This window comes from Hippopotamus amphibius, chromosome 12, assembly GCF_030028045.1.
Source record: "Hippopotamus amphibius kiboko isolate mHipAmp2 chromosome 12, mHipAmp2.hap2, whole genome shotgun sequence".
Classification (NCBI taxonomy): domain Eukaryota; kingdom Metazoa; phylum Chordata; class Mammalia; order Artiodactyla; family Hippopotamidae; genus Hippopotamus; species Hippopotamus amphibius.
Window position 1 is genome coordinate 45,533,980 of NC_080197.1, and position 19,657 is coordinate 45,553,636.

The 19,657-nt window shown below is 41.0% G+C and overlaps 1 protein-coding gene across 1 annotated transcript in view; it reads right to left on the reverse strand.

Annotated features, from left to right (window-relative positions):
- Nucleotides 1–19,657, reverse strand: part of PLCB4 (phospholipase C beta 4) — a 265,039-nt gene that overhangs the window by 72,464 nt on the left and 172,918 nt on the right. The window contains exons 14-22 of the mRNA XM_057703117.1: nt 17,458–17,537; nt 16,816–16,900; nt 14,237–14,327; nt 12,366–12,461; nt 7,236–7,336; nt 4,149–4,184; nt 1,830–1,971; nt 1,118–1,202; nt 647–771 (exon numbers count right to left, since the gene is read on the reverse strand). Of these exons, the coding sequence (XP_057559100.1) occupies nt 647–771; nt 1,118–1,202; nt 1,830–1,971; nt 4,149–4,184; nt 7,236–7,336; nt 12,366–12,461; nt 14,237–14,327; nt 16,816–16,900; nt 17,458–17,537 (841 nt within the window). The remainder of the gene's footprint in view (nt 1–646; nt 772–1,117; nt 1,203–1,829; nt 1,972–4,148; nt 4,185–7,235; nt 7,337–12,365; nt 12,462–14,236; nt 14,328–16,815; nt 16,901–17,457; nt 17,538–19,657) is intronic.

Genomic DNA, 19,657 nt, shown 5'->3' on the forward strand with positions numbered 1-19,657 from the left:
AAACTTTGAAAACTTTAAAAATTTTACTGATGCATTCATAAAAATTGACTACTCTCCTTGCAGGGGAAAAAAATTATTATATATTGGAAACGTGCCTCAGAGTACAGTTTGGAGGAAAAAGTTATACATTAGTATCTCTAAGGGTATATATAGACCTCCTTAAACACCATTTTAGCAGAGTCTCCTCCATGATATTCTGCACTTTCATGGTAAGATGCCACTATTTTGCTGATCTCCTGCTGAATATTAACAGTGGGAAGGGTACTTTCCCAAGGAGAAATGAGTCACTGTACAAAGATGCTCAAATACGTCTCATTTCATTCTGTCTCTGGACAAGAAAATAAGTTTGATCCAAAAAGAAGAAAAATTAGACATATTTTGGAAAAAGGGACAATGTTTAGCAGATTAGTCACGGCATTTCCAAAAGGAAATTCAACTGAAATCAAAATCTATTATCTTCTACCATTGTCTTATTGCTCTAGTTTGCATTTTTAATTTCTCACCATTCTATAAACCCAACAACACGTTGTTTTGCCATATGTCTGCTTCCTTTAAAAAATGCCCACAGCCAACTGATGGCAACTGTTGGCGCTGCCCTGTCAAAGCGTTCTTGTGGAATTTGAGGTCACTGGACATCAGTTCCTACCTGGGGTTTGATAGTTCAGCGAAACCATCTGGCAGCCAGCGTTCCAGAAAATCTGAGGCATGTAATTACTGGAATCGACTCGGCCTCCCTTGGGGTAAATGCGACTCATTTGCCGTTTGTTATAACTGTGTAACATATTAAGGAAAATGGCAAAAAGAGTATTCTGGCAGTGATAAATAAGTAACAAAGAGCTAAAACAATGAAGCTCTAGATCAACAACAACAAACATGTGACAACAGAGAACAAATTTCACATGTATAAAGTATGCTAAAGAGAAAAACCACAGTTCACTGTGTAGATTATAAACACAATTCACATTTGGGCAGGTTTTCCCAGTGGCTGTGGTCTTTCACATATATTATTTTATTAGTTCTACAACCACAATAACATATTAGCCATTTTTCTACTTTAGCGATTCCTGCCAAACCCAAAGTTCACCAACCACTTATTCCACTTAATACATAAGGATACTTCACAAATTCAATCGCGTGTGTCTTCAAGTAGCCTAGACCGACTGACTCGTTAAAAGAAGACATGTTATAATGAATATTGCGTTCTGTAAAGAAAAGCAAAGATGCACTTAGAAACCCTGCCATCAAATCCTCACAGAAAGACAAGCGATAAATATAATTACACCCTGAATCTGAGGCCTTGGAGGCAGATGCTCCCTTATTAATAACAGTAGCTCCTACTTTCATTAATGTCCTGTGGATGGAGATGGCTGACTTCAGAAAAGTGTGGTGAATTAAATTTGGAGTCATTAAACCAGTTATGCACACAGCAACTGCCATTCATAGCCACCCCTGAAATATATATTTTCAATGAGGATGATGGCTTCTCCAGTCCAGAAATAATTATGAAAAGTGTGAAAATACTTGATACATTTTTGGAGACCAGCTTTTGACTAAAAGTGGTCTTATAAAACTATACCTAATCCAAGAGGCTCTTGGATTGCTACCAAATCCACAGTCTCTCAGAGCCACCTTGTGGACGACGTAGGAAATGACAACATAAGACCCCCTCATGCCGCGAACACCACACTACTGGTCTGTGAAACAGATAAGGTGAGATGGAAGAGTCCACGTGCCCAGGAAAGAAAATGGTAGCAAGTCAGATCACAGCTCACAGCATAATGAAAGAAAAGCAGACAAAAAAGGCAACAGCATTTAACCTTTGATGTTACCTTCAGCCACATGGAAACCTTGAAACTTTACGGGCTGTGCATAGTTGATCATTGTGGACAAATATGGATGGATATTAGTGGTAGCACCTACATATTTATAAGATGCCATCCACGCCTGCTCATCTTCTACAGTAACCAGGCCCTACGAGCATAACGAAGGGAATATGCATGTCAGTGACTTCAGCAGGACTCAGACTTATGCTTCAAACTGCCTCACTAGAGATAGTTTGCACACACACAGACTGAAAGATAGACTTTTTTCTCCCTCAATTATGCTAAATAAAGGATAATTTTAAAAGTTAATGTCCATTGTAGCTCCAAATAATGAAAATGGAGATAACAGTAAAATAAGAAGCTTACCTTACATTTTGGGGACATTTTTCAGATTGTCAAAGGACTTTATTCTAGAAACTATACTGAAGTTCAGAGTGAGGCTATGGAATGTGTATAGCAGGTATTACCATTCATAATTTCACAAACTGTGGCATAAAGTAAAAAACAGTGGTCCTTCAATTGTAGTGTAAATCTAGACATGTTAAATCACAGATTCCAGGGCCCCACTCTCAGGGTTTCTGATGAAGTGAGTCAGGGGTGAAGCCCAAGAATTGGCATTTCTAACTAGCTCCCAAGGGCTAGTGATGTGCGTGGTCTGGGGAATCACATTTTGGTTAACACAGCTTCGGAAACCAAGCCACAAACATAAATAGTTTATGGTATTAAAAAAAAAAATCTTATTCTTAAACTAATGTGATAACCCACTACTCAGGACCTATTGAAACTGCATTATTTTGCACAGAGGCAAAGAGAAACAAATTATTGTAGTTTATTTCATAGTAAATCAGAACAAAAGCAACAAAATCAACAACAAAAAGAATACCTTCAAAAGTGATCAACATTTAGTTGAGATTGATACTGAGGAATAAGCTGCTGACTCGATTCATTGGTTCAAAAAATGGTCAGGCCATTTGTTTACCTAACATTCTAGATCATCAAACTGAACCCACCAATAAAAGTCTGGGAAAAATAATCAAATAATGTAACTTGCTGGGATTTGTTTTAAGGATTTTTATTGAGATATAATTGACATACAATAAACTGCATATATTTAAAGTGTACAATTTGATATTTTTTTCTTATTAGTAATGTGTATATAGAAATCTCAGTCTACTTGTTGGGGTTTTTAAAAATAAATTTTTCATATGTCCTGACTCCCCAAATAAGGGCAGAGGCACGTCTAATTCCTTTCTTGTGTGTTTAATGACAATAAGTACCACCAGTACCACAAGCTGGGTACTGGGCTGGCTCCCTGCATGACAACCTCGTTACCATCCATCATCACGTGCAGCAAGGATTTGAGTCCTACCCACCAACCACATGAGAAGACTGAGGCCTTAAAGATGAAAATAACTTGGTCACAGCTACTTAGCTAATCAATATCAGTGACCACAGGGCAACCTGTCCTTTGTTGACCTCAATAGCTTATGAAATTCTAGTAGGAGAGAATTTCACAAATTTCTTGGGAGAAGACTGGGATCAGACTTCACCAGAATTATTCCAAACCTACTATTTAGACAGTAAAAAGATAGGGTTTTACTCCAAATATTATAAGACCCCTTAGACAACAAGATAGTATTTTCTGAAGCTCAGAAATGTGGGAATCAAATGACAAGGTAAATTTCTGCATCTCACTACTGTAATAAACCATATACATTTACTAAAAAAGACCACTTTGATATCATGAACTGGGAAGAGGATAAAAGAAACTAAAAATGTAACTTTACATTCCTTACAATAAAATGAACATCGAATAATGTCAAAGGAAACTCCTAGAATGTGTACAATGTGACAATTTTTCAGAACGTCAATATAGCCAGAACTAAGATCATCTTTTCATTTTGCTATAATATGAATTTTCTGACCTATAGGTCATTTTTATGTTAAAATTCAGTGTGTTGATGATCATGTATCCCTAGGAGTGAAATCTCGAATTTCAACTAAGAAAATGCCTGATTGCACTAAACACTTATTTTTAGGAAAATCATCTTATTTGTCTGCCCTCCGTGTTGGGATGTTATCAGGATATAATCATTTCATCACTGGGATGAAATCTTTCTTTTGAAGACTCTTATAAGTAGATGCACTGAGCATGTAAATATTACACCTATAATACCTATAAACAGTCTGATATTTCACGGGGCAGTGCGGGGGTGGGGTGGGGAGACAGAGTAACAACACTTAGTACAAAGTGTTCAGTATTCGAGGACCACGGTAAGTTTCCTTATAATGAAAACAAAATGCACAATGAAATTATTTTGTTACCTTTTTGTTGTTTTCATGTTCAAGGTCATCTGAAGCCTATATTAGAGAAAGACAATAATTTACTTCTCTAAAGGGCAAAATTCCAAACTTGCCATACATATGTAGATATTTAAATAAATACATGTACACTTGTTACTCTATTTATTTGTTAAGATGGGAAATTACTGGTAACATAAAGCCATGGATAAAGTGAGAACTGGAAAGATATCATGGCATAACTCTCTTCCACACCAGAAAAGCTCATCTTAATGCTTGCTGGTCGTCTTCGCCTATTTCCATGCTTCCTTATGGTAATTTAGTACGTGATTTAGTGATGGGATTTGGGAAAAAATCGATGTGGCGGCCTCCTCCGGGATGTAAAGGGTCACTCTTCAGCTGTTCAACATTCATGTCTGGTGTTGATAAAGGCAGCATAAAGGTAAGCACTAAGTCTCAGGCATCTATTAGTCTGAAAGCAGATGCAATTCCCTATATTGGAAAAGGTAGGTGTAATGGCAGTATTCCCTTGGCTTTGCTCAGCAGATAAATACTTTTCCATTTTCTTAGCACCTAAGGTATACACCTATCTGCATCTTCATCCTCTATCTTCATGATTAAGTATTGCTGCTTCCATCAAAGACCACACCTTCACATCACCATGATCGCACCCACATCCAGGAATTTGTTCATCACTCCAGATTCACTCATCCTAAAAATAACATTCCCTGGACTGCTTGGGTTCCCTTCAGCCACCAACTCCCCTTTATAGCAAAACTGCCCAAAAGTATTCACAACTGTCTGCTCCAGGGGCCCCAACTTCTGCGCTGAAACTCCGTTTTTCAAGGTCGCCAATAACTCCCAGGCCAATGACTTTTGCATCTTCTTACTCAATCACTCATTAGTATTAAAAAGTCAACCCCTTTGCCAGGGGATAGTGCGTGGGGGAAATGAGATGTTGGTCAAAGGGTACAATTTCCAGTTACAAGAGAAATAAGTTCCGGGGTCTCATGTAAAAAATGGTGACTAGAGTTAGCAATACTGTATTATATACTTGAAAGGTGTTAAGAGAGCAGATCTTAAATGTTCTCAGTGTGCACACACACGCACACACCCCACTACCACATGCACAGAGGTAATTATGTGAGATGATGGATGTATAAACTTACTGTGGTAACCACTGTGCAACATATACATGTATCAAATCATCACATCGTACACCTTAAACTTATACAATATTAAATGTCAATTATATCTCAGTAAAGATACCTTGTCTTCTCCTCACCACAGTCCTCTTGGATTCCTCTGTGTCACTGCCTGATGCCCTGCTTATTTCTCTGGCCATACCTCACTCTTCTATTCTGGCTCCTCTCCCATGAGCTTACCTTTAACCAGGGCTCCACTTGGACCTTCTTCCCTGCCTTTTATTTTCATGGCTTCAAATACTATCTCCTGGACTCCCCACTTATATCTCTAACCCGACCTCTCTTCTCATCCTAGACACAGGTGACGCTGCTGCTAGCAACAGTGGGTGGAAATGATGATAAAACAGTAACAACTAAGCTGTTGCAGGAGTTACCACGTGCCTGGCACCATCCTCAGCTCTTTACAGAACCTAAGCCCATTCCCTCTTCCTGATGGACCAAAGAAACAGGTGCTTTTATCTTCATTTTGCAGATGCGGAAGATAAGGCAGCACCACATGGTTAAGTAACCTACTCAAGGTTACACAGTTAGGAAATGAAGCCAGAGAGCCAGATGTCAATGGTATAGAAACAACTGGTGGCACTGCCCCTTTGAGCATCTCACGGTCCTCAAACAGCCAGTCCCATTTGCAACTCCTGAGTTCTTCCTCTTCCAGTCTTCCCCACTGTCCCCAGTGCCTCAAACACAGACCCTAGAGAGTCACCTTGCTTCCAATCCCCCTCACTTGCCCACATCTCATCCATCAGCAAGTCGGATCATTTTTGCTTCCTCAAGACATCTTGAATCCACTCAGTCCTGCGTCTACTGTCCAGTTTAACCCTCACAGGTCTGACCTAGTGCAGCGACCCAGGCTAACAGTTTTTCCTGTGCCCACGCTTGCTTCCTTCTGAATGAGTCTCCATGCCATAACCATAACAATTTTTTAAAACTTCGATCAGGCTACGTTGCCCGTTTCTTTAAACGTTTTCAATGGCCTCATATTTCACTTAAATTAACCTTTGAGTTTCTCACCCTGCCCCCTGCCCCCCATCCTGCATCTTCCAGCTCCCACCTGCCTGTCTCATCTCATCTTGTTTCACTCGACCCCTCACTCAACCCACTCTGTTCACCCTGCCTTTGTTGTTGCTACTGCCATGGTCCCTCTGTGGGCAAAGCAATGCCTCTATTCCTGTGCATGGCTGGTTCCCCTTTACGCTTTGGGTTCTCATGTCCTTGCTTTATTCTCTCCGCCTCTTTTTTCTCCATCTGAGCACTCATTCTGTTTGGTCATAACACTTCTCAAAAATTGTAATCATGTAACTGTTTACTTGTTTGTTGTCTGTTTTCCACCCCCCTTCCAATAGACTCCCATCAGCCTATCAGCTCCATAAGGGCAGAAGTCAAGTGTGCTGTGACCCTTCTGGGTTGTTATGGCCTTGACAGCACCTGGCACAGAGTAGGTACACAGTTACTATTTTTCTTGGCTGAATGGCTGGCTGGCTGCAAGTATTTTTATGTTTATTCTACATTAGGAGGGAGATGGATGCCTAACGAGTAGCACTGGTTTTCTAACAAGGGCTTGCTGGGATGAGGGGGTTATTTTCCTGATAATTCGAATAGGTTAACCTTTGCTGCTGGGATGCTGCTGTTTTCTCCCTGCTCACCTATAATAATGCAATAAATGACAACATTTGAAGGACACAGGCCAAAGAGGCAGCGGTCAACACTGGGCATGACAAATGAGTCATTTAAGCATCCCCTCTAACTTAGTGCATGCCTTGAGTTTAGATATTGATGTGGACACCCAATTGAGAAGGGGAATTACAGGCTACTTTACTCTCTTGTGGCTCTCACATTTCTGAAATGCTATAACTAACAGCTGCTACCTCTTGACAGTCATGAAAGCAAAGGGAACCGAGACTCTGACCTTCTTGACACTATTGGCAATAGCTTCTTTGTGACCCAAGTCATCTGCAGCAAGTTCACTTCCATATTTGTACTCAGGGTGAGCTTCCTCCTCTTGCTCGGCTGCAAGAAAGACAAAAGGAAAATCCATGAAGCCCACTTACCACCAAGGGGTCAGGCCTCTTCTATAATCTTGGGCAGAACATAAGCACTTTTAGAGGGGAAGGAAGCTAAACAAAAATGGCAACATTTAAATAAGCAATTTTTTTTTCAAATAAAACTCCCACTAAACTCTTACCTACTTAAGGTCAAGCAGCATATCTTGTTATTTCTCCTGCATCTAGCATGATTTTTTTAATTGAATATAGTTGATTTACAATATTGTGTTAGTTTCAGGTGCAAAGTGATTCAGTTTTATATATATATATATATATACACATTGTTTTTCTGATTATTTTCCATTATAGGTTATTATAAGATATTAGATATTGTTTTTGTGTTATGCAGTAAATCATCGTTAGCATGATTTTTACATGCTTGATGCTTAATACATTTTTCTTAAGTGAATGATTACTTCCATCCTAGTACACTAACCCTAAAAATTAAAGCCTCCAACACCTCAGGAAGATCTGTGACTCATAAAAGGGTATTTTGATCTTCTATGACACCCAGAGAAAACAAGATAAAAGAGAAGAAAATACATTTGATAATTCTGAAAAAGAGTCAAAAATGTCCACTTAAATTTTATGGGCATGATGACTTGTGGCTGGGAGTGGTGTGATATAAAAAAGAAAGAGGTTGGAAGGATTTACTGCTCCTGCAAATCACTTGCCAAACCCGGCTTAGGTTTGAAAGACTCTGAAATCGTTCATGGGGCCCATGGTGGGAAGGGCACAGGAAGCGGGTGTGAAAGTGAGCTGGACCTGAGGAGCCTGGCCTGGGCTGTGCAGGGAGGCACAGATGCCATCCCTTGGTACACCGGTCCAGGAAATGACAAGAACTCTGGTACCCACCCAAGGCTGTCGGTGGAAAAAGGACTGCCCGTTGGAAAATGAGCCACACGCTGGTGTGAGGTCTGTTTTCCCATGACACCCATCCTGCAGGGGATCCCAGGAATTTGCCTAAAAACTAGTCAGGATCAGGAGACACCCACAGGCCACAGGACAAGGCCAACACAAATCCACACTGTCACTACACTGGTCATGAGGAACCTTTACTGTAAGAAAAAAAAAAAAACAGTGAAACTATTTCCGAAGGAGGTGAGGATTAGATGTGTTTTTTAAAAAAGTATGTTTAAAAGGTGGAAAGGAGGATGCAAGAACAGGAGTAAATGAAAACCTTTCACTGATTCTAAGGTGCATCCCCCCCCGCACTGTAATATCTCTAATATGGCAACATATCCATTTTCTTTCCTAATTAATACAATAGTAGTGCCTTTCAATTGACAGTGTCTTAGATTCAGAATTGTGGATTGCTTTTTGCAAGGTGCTGTTCCAGAGAGGGGAGGAAGGTGAGGGAAAGGAGTCAGATACCCTCTTCTTCTGGAACTGATGTTCTGATGAGGGGACATTCTGGGGGTAGATGATTTTTTTTTTTTTTAAGTAGGTCATATAGGCCTTGGGCGGGAAAAAAGGATTTGAGAAGTTGAAAGAGCTCTTAAAATACTCAACTCCAGTGTCTTCACTTTATATCTAAAGGAGATAGATTCACAGATATGATTTGACGTGTCTGAGGTCACAGAGTTCGAATATGAACCTAGATTTCTCAGGCTTCTTAGCCCAACATTCTTAATGGGACATTGGATTTCTGTGACCTACACTCTGTCCCCAGATTTTGAAACCTCCCGCCATCACTACTGAATTTCAATTTTATATCTATTCTAACCTGCCCAGCCAGATATAAACTACTTGAATTTCAAGGGGTATATTCCGTAGAAGTGGTAGAGACTTAGTAACTGCTTTAAAAGGGCTGCATGACGAAAGGCTAGCATCTCTTGAGTGTGTGTGTATGCCCAGACACGCCCACAACCACACACCACGTTGGCATTCCCTACTGCTCATCTGAATCTACATCCAGCCTAAGGGCTAGGCACATGCTTTCACTGACTGAGAGCCTTTTCTATTTTCTACAGCCTCCAGGAAGGCCTGCCCTCTTGAACTATGCTTGGTTTCCTCTTGCCCGCTGTGTTGAAGGATTTAAATTAGACACTCTAGTCATTCATGTATAGTGGGATCATACTGTGATAGCAGGGTAATTACAGCCAACTGGCTGACCAGAACTAAAGTCAAGTATGACTGAGGGAATGTAAGACTCGCATATGTAATTGGTATAGCAGAAACCTCTACGCCCTTAGGGAGAAATCCAGGTGCATATGAGCCCACATATTTCTGTCAGAACAACCAGAATTTTATCTCAAACTTTTTTGGAATAGCATGGGAGTCACTAGAGGCAAATTTATTTTGTCTATAGGAAGAATTAGCATTTGCGTGAAAGTTGGGCAAGTACCCTTAAGGACAATAAGTGGAATCATACTGACCCCTCATTTTAGATTAATGTGTGTGTGTTCAGGAAACTTCACATCTTTGACTCACGTCATTTATATTCTTTTTTCTTTTTTTTAAAGGAAAACATTTTCAGCAACGATTTTGCATATTTCTGTTCTCTTTATACTCCTATACATTAGAAGTATAATACTGTAAGGTACAAAAGGTCTTGACCCTGGAGTCAAGGCAATTCTGGGGTTGAATCTTAGTGGCACTGCTCACCAGCTGTGGGATCACATGTAACATACGTTACCTCTCTGAGCTGCAGTTTCCTCACCTGAAAAACGAGTGTAATAATACCTATTTCATTGGGCTGCATAAAGATTAGATGAGGCATTGATGTAAAGTACTTAATTCACAGTTGGTACAACAATCATCATCGTTGTTATTATTAATATTATTATTTTTCTTAATGTATTCCATTATTCTGCAGTTTGTTTTACTGGATTACAGTATCTAGTAACACCTTACATGTTTTTGATTATCATCTATGAAACTCAACCTACGTTAAGGAACAGTTTTTATATAATATTTAGATTTTCAAATTTTAAAAGCATTTTATCGATCTTTTAAAAATATATTTATTGGAGTATAATTGATTTACAGTGTCGTATTAGTTTCAAGTGTACAGCACAGTGATTCAGCTATATACATATTTCCATTCATTTTCAGATTCTTTTCCTACATAGGTTACTATATAATATTGAGTAGAATTCCTGTGCTATATAGTATGTCCTTATTAGTTACCTATTCTATATATTGTTGTGTGTATATGTTAATCCTAACCTCATAATTTATCACTTCCCCCCACGTTTCCCCTTTGGTAACTCTAAGTTTGATTTTGAGATCTGTGAGTTTATTTTTGTTTTGTAAGTTCATTTGTATCATTTTTTAATTGATCTTTTGAAATACATTCCTTGTAAGATTTTATCCTTAAATCTCTTTCAGGTTTATGATTTGCAAAAAATGTGAAATAATATTACAGGCAATGCGGCAGACTGTACTTTCCAAAGACAGCTGCAACAAAAACAGCTTGCCGCTGACGCTTCTACAATGTGATCTTGCCACCTACCCATCCCCTGGAACGTGGGTGGGTCCTAACCAGGACTGCATGGATGAATAAAATACAGAGGAAGCGATGATATGCCAGTTCCAAGCATAGCTCTTCAGTAGTTTAGCAGCTTCTGTTTCCTGCCTGTTGGAGCACTGGCTCTCAGGCCACTCCATCAGGGAGCTTGGCCACCATGCTATGAGAAGCCCAAGCCACGTGGAGAGGACACATGGAGGTGCTTGTTTCAACAGGCCCAGCTGAGCTTTCAGCAGCCAGGCAGCATCAGCCGTCAGCTGTGAGTGAGTCATCTCAGACACCAGGCCCAGCGGGACCTTTGGATGACTCTAGCCCGCATGTCATCTGCTGGTAACTGCATGAGAAACCAAAGGGAGAGCCCCCAACCTGAGCCACACAACTAGGAGAGAGAATAATAAAGTGTTCTGGGGTGGTTTGTTACACAGTAATCAACAACCACAACAGGCATTGATTAAATACTGTCAGGTATCTCCGGCCTCCCAGACCCTCGCTGACGTATAACACATACCAAAGTCAGTCATGTTCCCGTGGTTTGGGCGTGCAGCATAAATCGTTTACAACGTCTCTTCCAGAGTCAGGAGTCTTTATTAAGGGGTTGCGAATATGATTACTTGATTCTCATAGCTTTTAGGTTTTTACCTATAATGTCAAACTTTCCTAAAATCTACTCTTCTATTTCAAATGTTTATATAAAAAAGAGAGTTTCTACAAGTGTTTCTGAATTATTTAGCCCAAAGGCACTATTTAAATTCAAGGCACTAACCAACAGACACACAATGCATGTCCCAACTATTCTGTTAATCAATTCTCATGATACACAATGAACTAGTAATTTTCTAAAAACATTCCAAACCTTTCAAAGGACCCATTTAAAACCAAAGATTATGGTTGTGGCTATATGGCAAATGTAAAAATAGAAGCTAATAACAGATATTAAAATATTTTGAGTAAGGCTGCCTTTGCAAAAATTATCTACCTATGGATATAGATACAGTTATAGGTAATTCTGGTGAGCTGGTTATTTGAAGGAATTTGAACTTGAAAGTTTAACTCTGGCTTTGAATTTCTAGTTCACTATGTGTGCTCACAAACCAAGCATTTGCTGAGGGCCTCTACCCACGTTCCTTCCCTTTCAACTCGCCTTACTGTTATCATCAGTAACAACACTTATGTTCTTGTTTTGTTTATAGGGAGAGACTGCAAAAATGTTCTTTTTATTCGAAGCCCTGTCTTCCACAGCAAGTGCCTCAAGGATTCTCTGGCTGTGAATTTCTGCTGAACAGCTGAAGGCACAGCAGGAAAGGAGATGACTGAGCTACTAAAATCTAGTGCACAGGTGAGTTCTAGGTCATACTATTTGGAAAAATACCCCCAAATGCCAAAAGCTCGCCGCTGGTGCATATATCTGACTATTAGAAATTAGAACGTCACATTATAGAAAAGGGTCCATGGAGACAAATTTCATGTGTTTCTTATTTTAAAAAGTATTTCCGTGATGTGTAACTTTAAAAAACCGACTCACCACTTTCTATTTCCTCTTCGTTGTCATCCTCTAAGATGTTGACTGGGGCAGCGGATTCTCCTGCTTCCATCATGCTTTTCAAAGCTTCAAGCTGCTCTGTTATTAAAAATAAACAAGAAGGAGATGGAGACAGGTGTTGGATCACTTATAAAACAGGCTTGAAGATCAACGTGGAGAAGGAAATGAAAAGCGAGACCTATTGTCGAGGCTCCTGAGGCTCAGCCACGGCCACTGTCTCCCCAGTGCTGGTGGCCTTGACTCCTTAAGGCACGTACACCAGCCCCGTTATCTACACATGCTGAGCCACTGCTGGCACGTGGGGGTAATGCCCCACATTCTGGTCACCAGGTTGAGAAGTTACAGCTCAGTCCCTGGTAAGGATCTGAGGCTTGATAACAAAAGTCCAGAATTTGGAAACCCTGGCACAGACCAAGGTCTATGGTGAACTGACAGAAGAGAGACTGAAGAACTTCAGGAAAAAATATTTGCACTTGATATAGCCCGGTTATTATCCTAATATATAAAACCCCTTAGAAGTCAGTAAGATAAAGACAAATGAAATAATTTTTAAAATGCGGACATATGTAGGGGAAAATCATAAATAATAATAAAAAAGAAACTAGTTATCAAAGACATAGAAATAAAAAAATTAAAGTATCTTTTCTTTTAATTAGTTGGCAGCCAGCATTAAGAATATTGCTGGGAAGCAGGCACTCTTCATATATTACAGTCAGGGTATAAACTGGTGCGACTTTTCTGAAAGACAGTATACCAAGATACATCACGATATAAAATGTGTACATGCTTTGGCCAACCAACTGTAACTGTACCAACTGTCCAAGGAGAAGGCTGCATAAATGTACAAAATGAACATCCAAGCATGTTTACCATTGTTGTTTTTACAGTAACGAAAATCCACCAACTTAGATTTGGTTAAATATGCCACACACTAGAAGCCAAAAAAAATTTATATGTAAGAATTAAAATATGTAGATTTATATATCCTATTGGATACGAGTATACTTTATTGGTTGAATTAAAAATGACCAAAAATTTGTACATTTTTGTATATTTAACAGGACCCCAGTTTTGTTAAAAATGTGTGCATATGTTAAAAATGCACGTGTCTCTAATACATGTATGTGTAAAATATATAATTTAGTGCTGTTTTATTATTTTATTATATTTTTCTTTGTTGCTTTCATTTTCCTATGGTATTATTGCTTTTGCAATAAAAATAAGCTGGAGTTAATGTAACTTTAAAATTTTAATTCAGAATCCTCAGGGAAAAACCACAATGCAATCATACCTATATTTGATGCTATTCATTCACTGAACTATGAGATTTGTTGGAAGAAAATATTTTCAAAGAAAATGTTTTTGGAAAGCACAGCAGGGACACTGTCTAGATAAAATCATCTCTCTCTGTCTTCCCCCCACCCTCCCTACCATACACATGTTCACACTCTCACGTTACCTAGGACCCCTAGACATGTGTGTGTCACAGTGGAGATTGCAAAGGGAAACTTTTAAAGAAGGTTTAGAGTATATAAAACGAAAACGTGCTGGTCCCTTACAGTTTGATAAATCCCAAAATGCTTTTTTCACTTTCTTCTCACCCTTCCTCGGGACTCCTCCAAATTCTGATCTGTGAACCTGTGGCTGTTTCCCACTGCAGGAACGGGTTGATGTGGAAACTAACCTTGAAAGGAAATGTGGCAGCTTTGCTCTGAGCAGTGTATAGACCATCACCACTAGCCCTGCTTCCTCCCCTATCAGTGCTTTTCAAGTATGTTTCATTGTAGATAGCTGAATTGTCTCAACATGCAACATACGTACGCTTCTGTCACAGATGAGCCTATGTGACTTACTTTTTTCAACCTCAGGTTTCAGCCGTTTATTTTTGATGAGTATTTTTCTCTTGAGGTCATTTGGAGATGGCAAGGGCCTGCCTGGTTCCAGCTAGAAACAAACAGAAAAGGGTGAATTCATGAAGGGTCCTACATCTCCGTTCTCATTCCCAGCCCAGAATGAGCAGAAGGCCTGTGAGTCACACAGCCAGCATCCGCTAGATGGCAGTCCGCACAATTTTATACTTTGATTCCAGAACCCAAAGGAGCCCATGCTTTGCCTTACACTAACGCTGCAAACTTGGCATCCGCAGGGTCTCTAGAGGTTTGCAGAGCTGCTCCACCCTCCCCAGGGAGCGGGGTCTGACCTGCAGTGGTCTTGGGGAACAGGATCCAGCTCAACCCCAGGCCTTGCCCCCTTCAGGTACCTGGTAAAGTACAAGAGGGGATGGGGCCGGGTGGGGTCATAAGTGCCCTCCCAGGCAAAGCCAAGAGGTGCCCTGAGCCCCCCAAGTGTTGGGCTGGACAGTAAGCTGGTCTGCTCAGTAGGGTGATCCATCTTCAGTGCTTGGGATTGTGGCTTTGTGGGTTCAGTAAGAGAATCAAGAAGGAAGTGGTCCTAATTATTGAAATCTGATCTCTACTATGGTTTCATTGGCTTGGATTAATGTCTGCAAAGGGGATGCTCCTTTCGCAATGACCGCTGATCCTCAGAACTGTGTTGTATCCAGTCATCCATTCCCCATCCCCCCACCATCCACCTGTACACCCACCTACCCTTCCATGTGTCCACTCGCTTTCCAAACTAATTTTTATACTATTTATACTCGCAAGGCACTGTGCCTTCCTACATCAGTCCTGGCTCAAATGAAACCCTTCGCTGAAATTCTGCTCCCTTCGAGAAGCCTGCTGTAACGGGTCCACTCCCAGTGATCTCGCTTGCACCTAGGTATCGGCAATAAATATTCAACATGCCATAGGCCATCTTCTTTTTTAGTTACGGTTTTACATTTGTATCCTGTGCTCTCCTCCCAGTTCTGTAGGTCAGATCTTACTCTCATTTATATAACCTATACTTCCCATAACCTCTCATGTATGTGCACATCACAAAGAATTCAGAGGTCTTTCCATAAAAGCAAGCACCTTAGTCTAACAAGAAAACAAAGCAAAAAAAGAGCCTAGGTAAAAAATAAAATCAATCAGGGATGTTTTTTAGTTTAGGCTCCCTTAGAATCAGTCTGAGACAAAGAGCAAAGCACCAGTAATTTATTTGGAAGGCAGCTCCAGGGAACTCCAACAGGGAGTGGGAAAGTGAGAAAAAGAAGACAGGCAGCCAATCAAGGGTGTGTTATCAGGCAAGTTATCACTGTGGACAGGAGCGTAATCCCGCTGGGGACCTGGGGGGGGGGACAGTGGGGACCATGTGTTCGGAGTCATCCCTTCTGAGGAGTGAGGAAGCACGGGGTGGGGGTGGTAATTCTCTGGCACCTCTGGACTGACTTTCCTGTGTGGACAGAGCTCCAGAAACCAGAGCGTCCCCCCCAGGTGGCAGCTGCAGGTGGAGATCAGGCCCGTGTGCAGGGAAGCGGGAAGCACCGCCAGGACGCGGATGGGATGCCTGCAGCCACGGCTTCCGCAGGCTGCAAGTATCCTCCTATATTTTCTTCAGTTCCCATAGATGCACTTCTGCAAAACTCACTGTGAAACCACCTGATGTGTTCCCAGGTAGCACAGAGCACCCTCCCCCCATCAGTCATGGTGATGTTCTATCAGCTGCTTGTCAACAGTGGCGCAAAATACTTCACTACTGTCGAGTGTTTCATACTTTCACTCCAGTCGTTTTCTTGTTACTCCCAACACCTCGTGAGAGTGGATCTGAACCACCTGGGGGTTATGGATCCTTGTAAAAATCTGATGAACTCTCTGGAATGACTGCATACAAAAAAGCAAACTGTATGTAATTAGAATGAGTTCAGAGACCCCACAAAGCCTATCAGGCACAGGTTAAAACTTCTTTGTTTGATGCAGGAATTAGTAGGTGTAAAAATGGAGCTCGGAAACATGCATATAACATTGCTCAAGAGTTTATTTTGGACTTGGGAGCTTGAACTTCAGGCTCCTGTGGCTTGATCCAAGGAACTTCCCATAGCAACCAGCTGAGGTCTGGGTGCACACTGAATTTACCTGGAGAACATCTGAAAAACATCACAATCCGGCTGACCTTGAATCAATTTCAGAATCTCTGGGTGGGGCTGTAGCAGAGGAATCTTTCATGGTTTCCCCAGGTGATTCTAACCTGTCACTGAACTTGAGAATGATCACCAACAATAGCCTCCTGGCCAGTGCCCACTTTATGAAATTTTAGGACAGAGGTCTCAGAAGCCATAAACACCCCACGATCTTCCGAATTCAATTGAGCGAGAGGTTTATGTCTCTCTCTGCACACCCCTCTGAAGCATGCTGGAAGCGTTCCACACCAACGAATTTAAATAAATACAAAGATCTTTAACGTTAGTCCTCCAAAACTACTTGACCCTTCAGAAATGAATTTCAAAACAAATCCATTCATGTTAGAAATATGGTTTGCTAAAAATACATACTGGATGTGATTCAAGTGCCTGTTTCAACAGGAGATCTCCAAATAGATCTTCGCAATATTTGGACATCTTGTACTGTTGATATTTGCTGGAGGGAAAGAACCAACATTGTGAATTCAAACATCCATTAACTGTCCAGAATAAGAACAAGAAACAGCCATTCCTCGCAATTAAAAACTCCCACTCTGCAAAATGTTTGATTGTCCTCTGGTTGCTAATAGGCTAACCACTGTAGTTTAAAAAGAGGTCGATTCTGCCTCCAAACTAAGAGCTGGTAAGCAGAATAAAAAGTGTCTTTCAAGTTCATCAAGTCTGACTACAAACATACTGCCAAGTCTTCCAACGCAGTGGAACTTTGGGCAAGGTGTCCTGCTTTCTGACCTTTTGTTTAGAGGAAGCATTTCTAAAACACATTGAGATGACTTGGTTTTTTTTCCTTTCTTTTTTGGAGGTGTTGAGGGGGAGAGGTAGTGGTTTGACTTTCATCTTCCTTTTTTTCCCCCTTTTTCTCCCCCATAAGACTGGTATGTACTTACCACTTCACAAAAGAAACTATTCGGTTATTCAAAAAGATGCAGAGCAGGGGTGGAGAATGGGGATTAGGAAACAACACTTAGAGACTTGGAGTAGAATGAATCATTTTACCTGCAGTGATTTTCAAAGGAGAGTATTACAGGATATTCGGATGTGACAAATGCAGTTTCCTTGATGGCTTGAATAACATCCTTTAAAGATAAAGAGTGTTAATGAGAGAGGAGAGAAAAAAAATTAATGCACCTGAAACCAATTGGAGACTATTAATTTGAGCTTTTCAGAAAGTCAGTTCTGGCAATTCAGACCTGGAGAACCCATTTACCACTACAGACTGAGTCTCCTGTGGTTACACCCAGGCACAGTTCAGGTTAATGGCACTTTCTTTCAAAGCTATCTTTTACTTCTCCAAAATTAGGGTGCTAGTAACTGAGAAGACATTTCACCTAAATGGCAGTGCAGTTGCTTGCTTGATAATCTGCCAAGATGGGTTCAGAGCTCGCCCTTCTCACTGAGGAGGAGCAGGTGAGTTTCTGCACAGGGATTTTCACGATGGACCCCTCTGCTCCTCCTCTCTCCTCGAGAAGAAATGTGCTGGTAAAAACCTAAGGACTTTTATAAGCTTTTATTGCCTTTCCTCTGCCTTCGGGCACCAGAGTTGGGCTACATTTCATTAATTCGATGAAGACCCCTGTGAACTGATGTGACATTTGCAATATCTCGTTTTGTACTAGCCTGGTGAAAGTGAGGGGTCTTGGGGCAGGGGTTCTTCTTGATCAAGCAACATGTGAGGTAAAACCAGGAAGTGCCCTGGACGCCCCTCTCTGAACAGAGAACTTGGTCACTGGAAACAGCTTTTGAATGAGCTGAGCAAGTCCTCCCTGCCTGCCTCACTCTACAGATGGCTGAGCCCGCTCTCTGCTTAGCTTTAGAAGGAGTCTGGTTTCAGAGGAACACTCCACAACCAGAGCACCATATTTGGTAAAACCCTCAAATTCTTACTGGTTTATAGTTAACCACAAAGTCCCATCACCCTGTTAGTTGGGAAAATCTTTGACAATAGCTATTTAGGGAAGGCCATTGGGAAGAACAATGGCCTAGGACAGACAATCTTGGAGAGTTTTAATCGAGCATTCTTATGGCGTAGGCGGTCCTTTAGCTAATCTTGCTTGAAGTTTCTTCTCAGGCAAAAATGCCTTGAGTCACTTCCCAAGTCACCTTGATTATCCACTTGAGTTGACCTAGAATTACTCCTTTAGGAAAACCTTGGCTCTGCTACGGGTTCTTCTTTGCTCATCTCCAAGCTGAGGGGGAAGAGCCTTCTTTTTAGCTAAACTTCCTCACTAGGCTCCTTAATTCTATAAAAAGGGCAGCCACCCTTGCTGTCAGTTTGGTGGCCATGCAAAGTCATGGCTTCCCACCTGAGCAAACTCTCGGTGCTTCTCAGGAAGCATAAGCTTGAATTCATTGATGTTTGAAACTCACCGACATCTTGGCTAAGAGAAATGATATGCACGGAGGGTCATGGGTCTAGGATCTAGGTGTCTGTCTATAAAAACACCCCTCGTGATTTTCCACATGTTGGCAGAGTTGAGAACCATTGATCCAAAGGCTGCAATAACTCTTCTGAGTTACGTGAAACGGACAGAGGTTGACGTACTTGACCTGTTGTCCAACCACAGAATTTCATTTTTTGACCTGTGTTTCAGCAGGACATCAAGGGAGCTTATTGAGGAACTTTCTAAGAAACCAACCTTCAGATTGCACAGAGGTCACCAAAGGCCATGACTGCAATGCTGATTTATAAAAGTGCAGATTACATTCTGCAAGGATCTTGTGTGTGTGTATGTGGCGGGGGCGGGGGGTGGGGGTGGGGGGTGACTTCTGCCTGGTGTCAGTACCAGGAATAACTGTGCTTCTTTGGACCAACTCTTCTGCATGTACTTTACAAATCCTGTGAATTCTCATGTTTCTCTTCTTGCACTGAATTCAAAAAAGTCTGGAGCCCAATCTGTGGTATGACCTGACAGTTTATGGGATTTCTTGAGACGCTTTCATAAAACTCTAATCTCACTACCTTGTGTTCTTACCCGAATCGGCACTATTCACAATCCATTTTATTTCCTGTGTTCTATTTATCTTTTTATTCCACTTTGAAAGTCCTTCAGGAAAAATGCAAAGTAAGTAAGCACAAAAATAGGTGAGAAAATGAACATCTGTTTTTAAAGTTAGTGGAACCAGGGAGATGCTGCCGGAGAAGCCCCATTATGTGGCCCTGCCGCCACTTGAAAGCAGGAAAAGTAGCAAGAAGGAA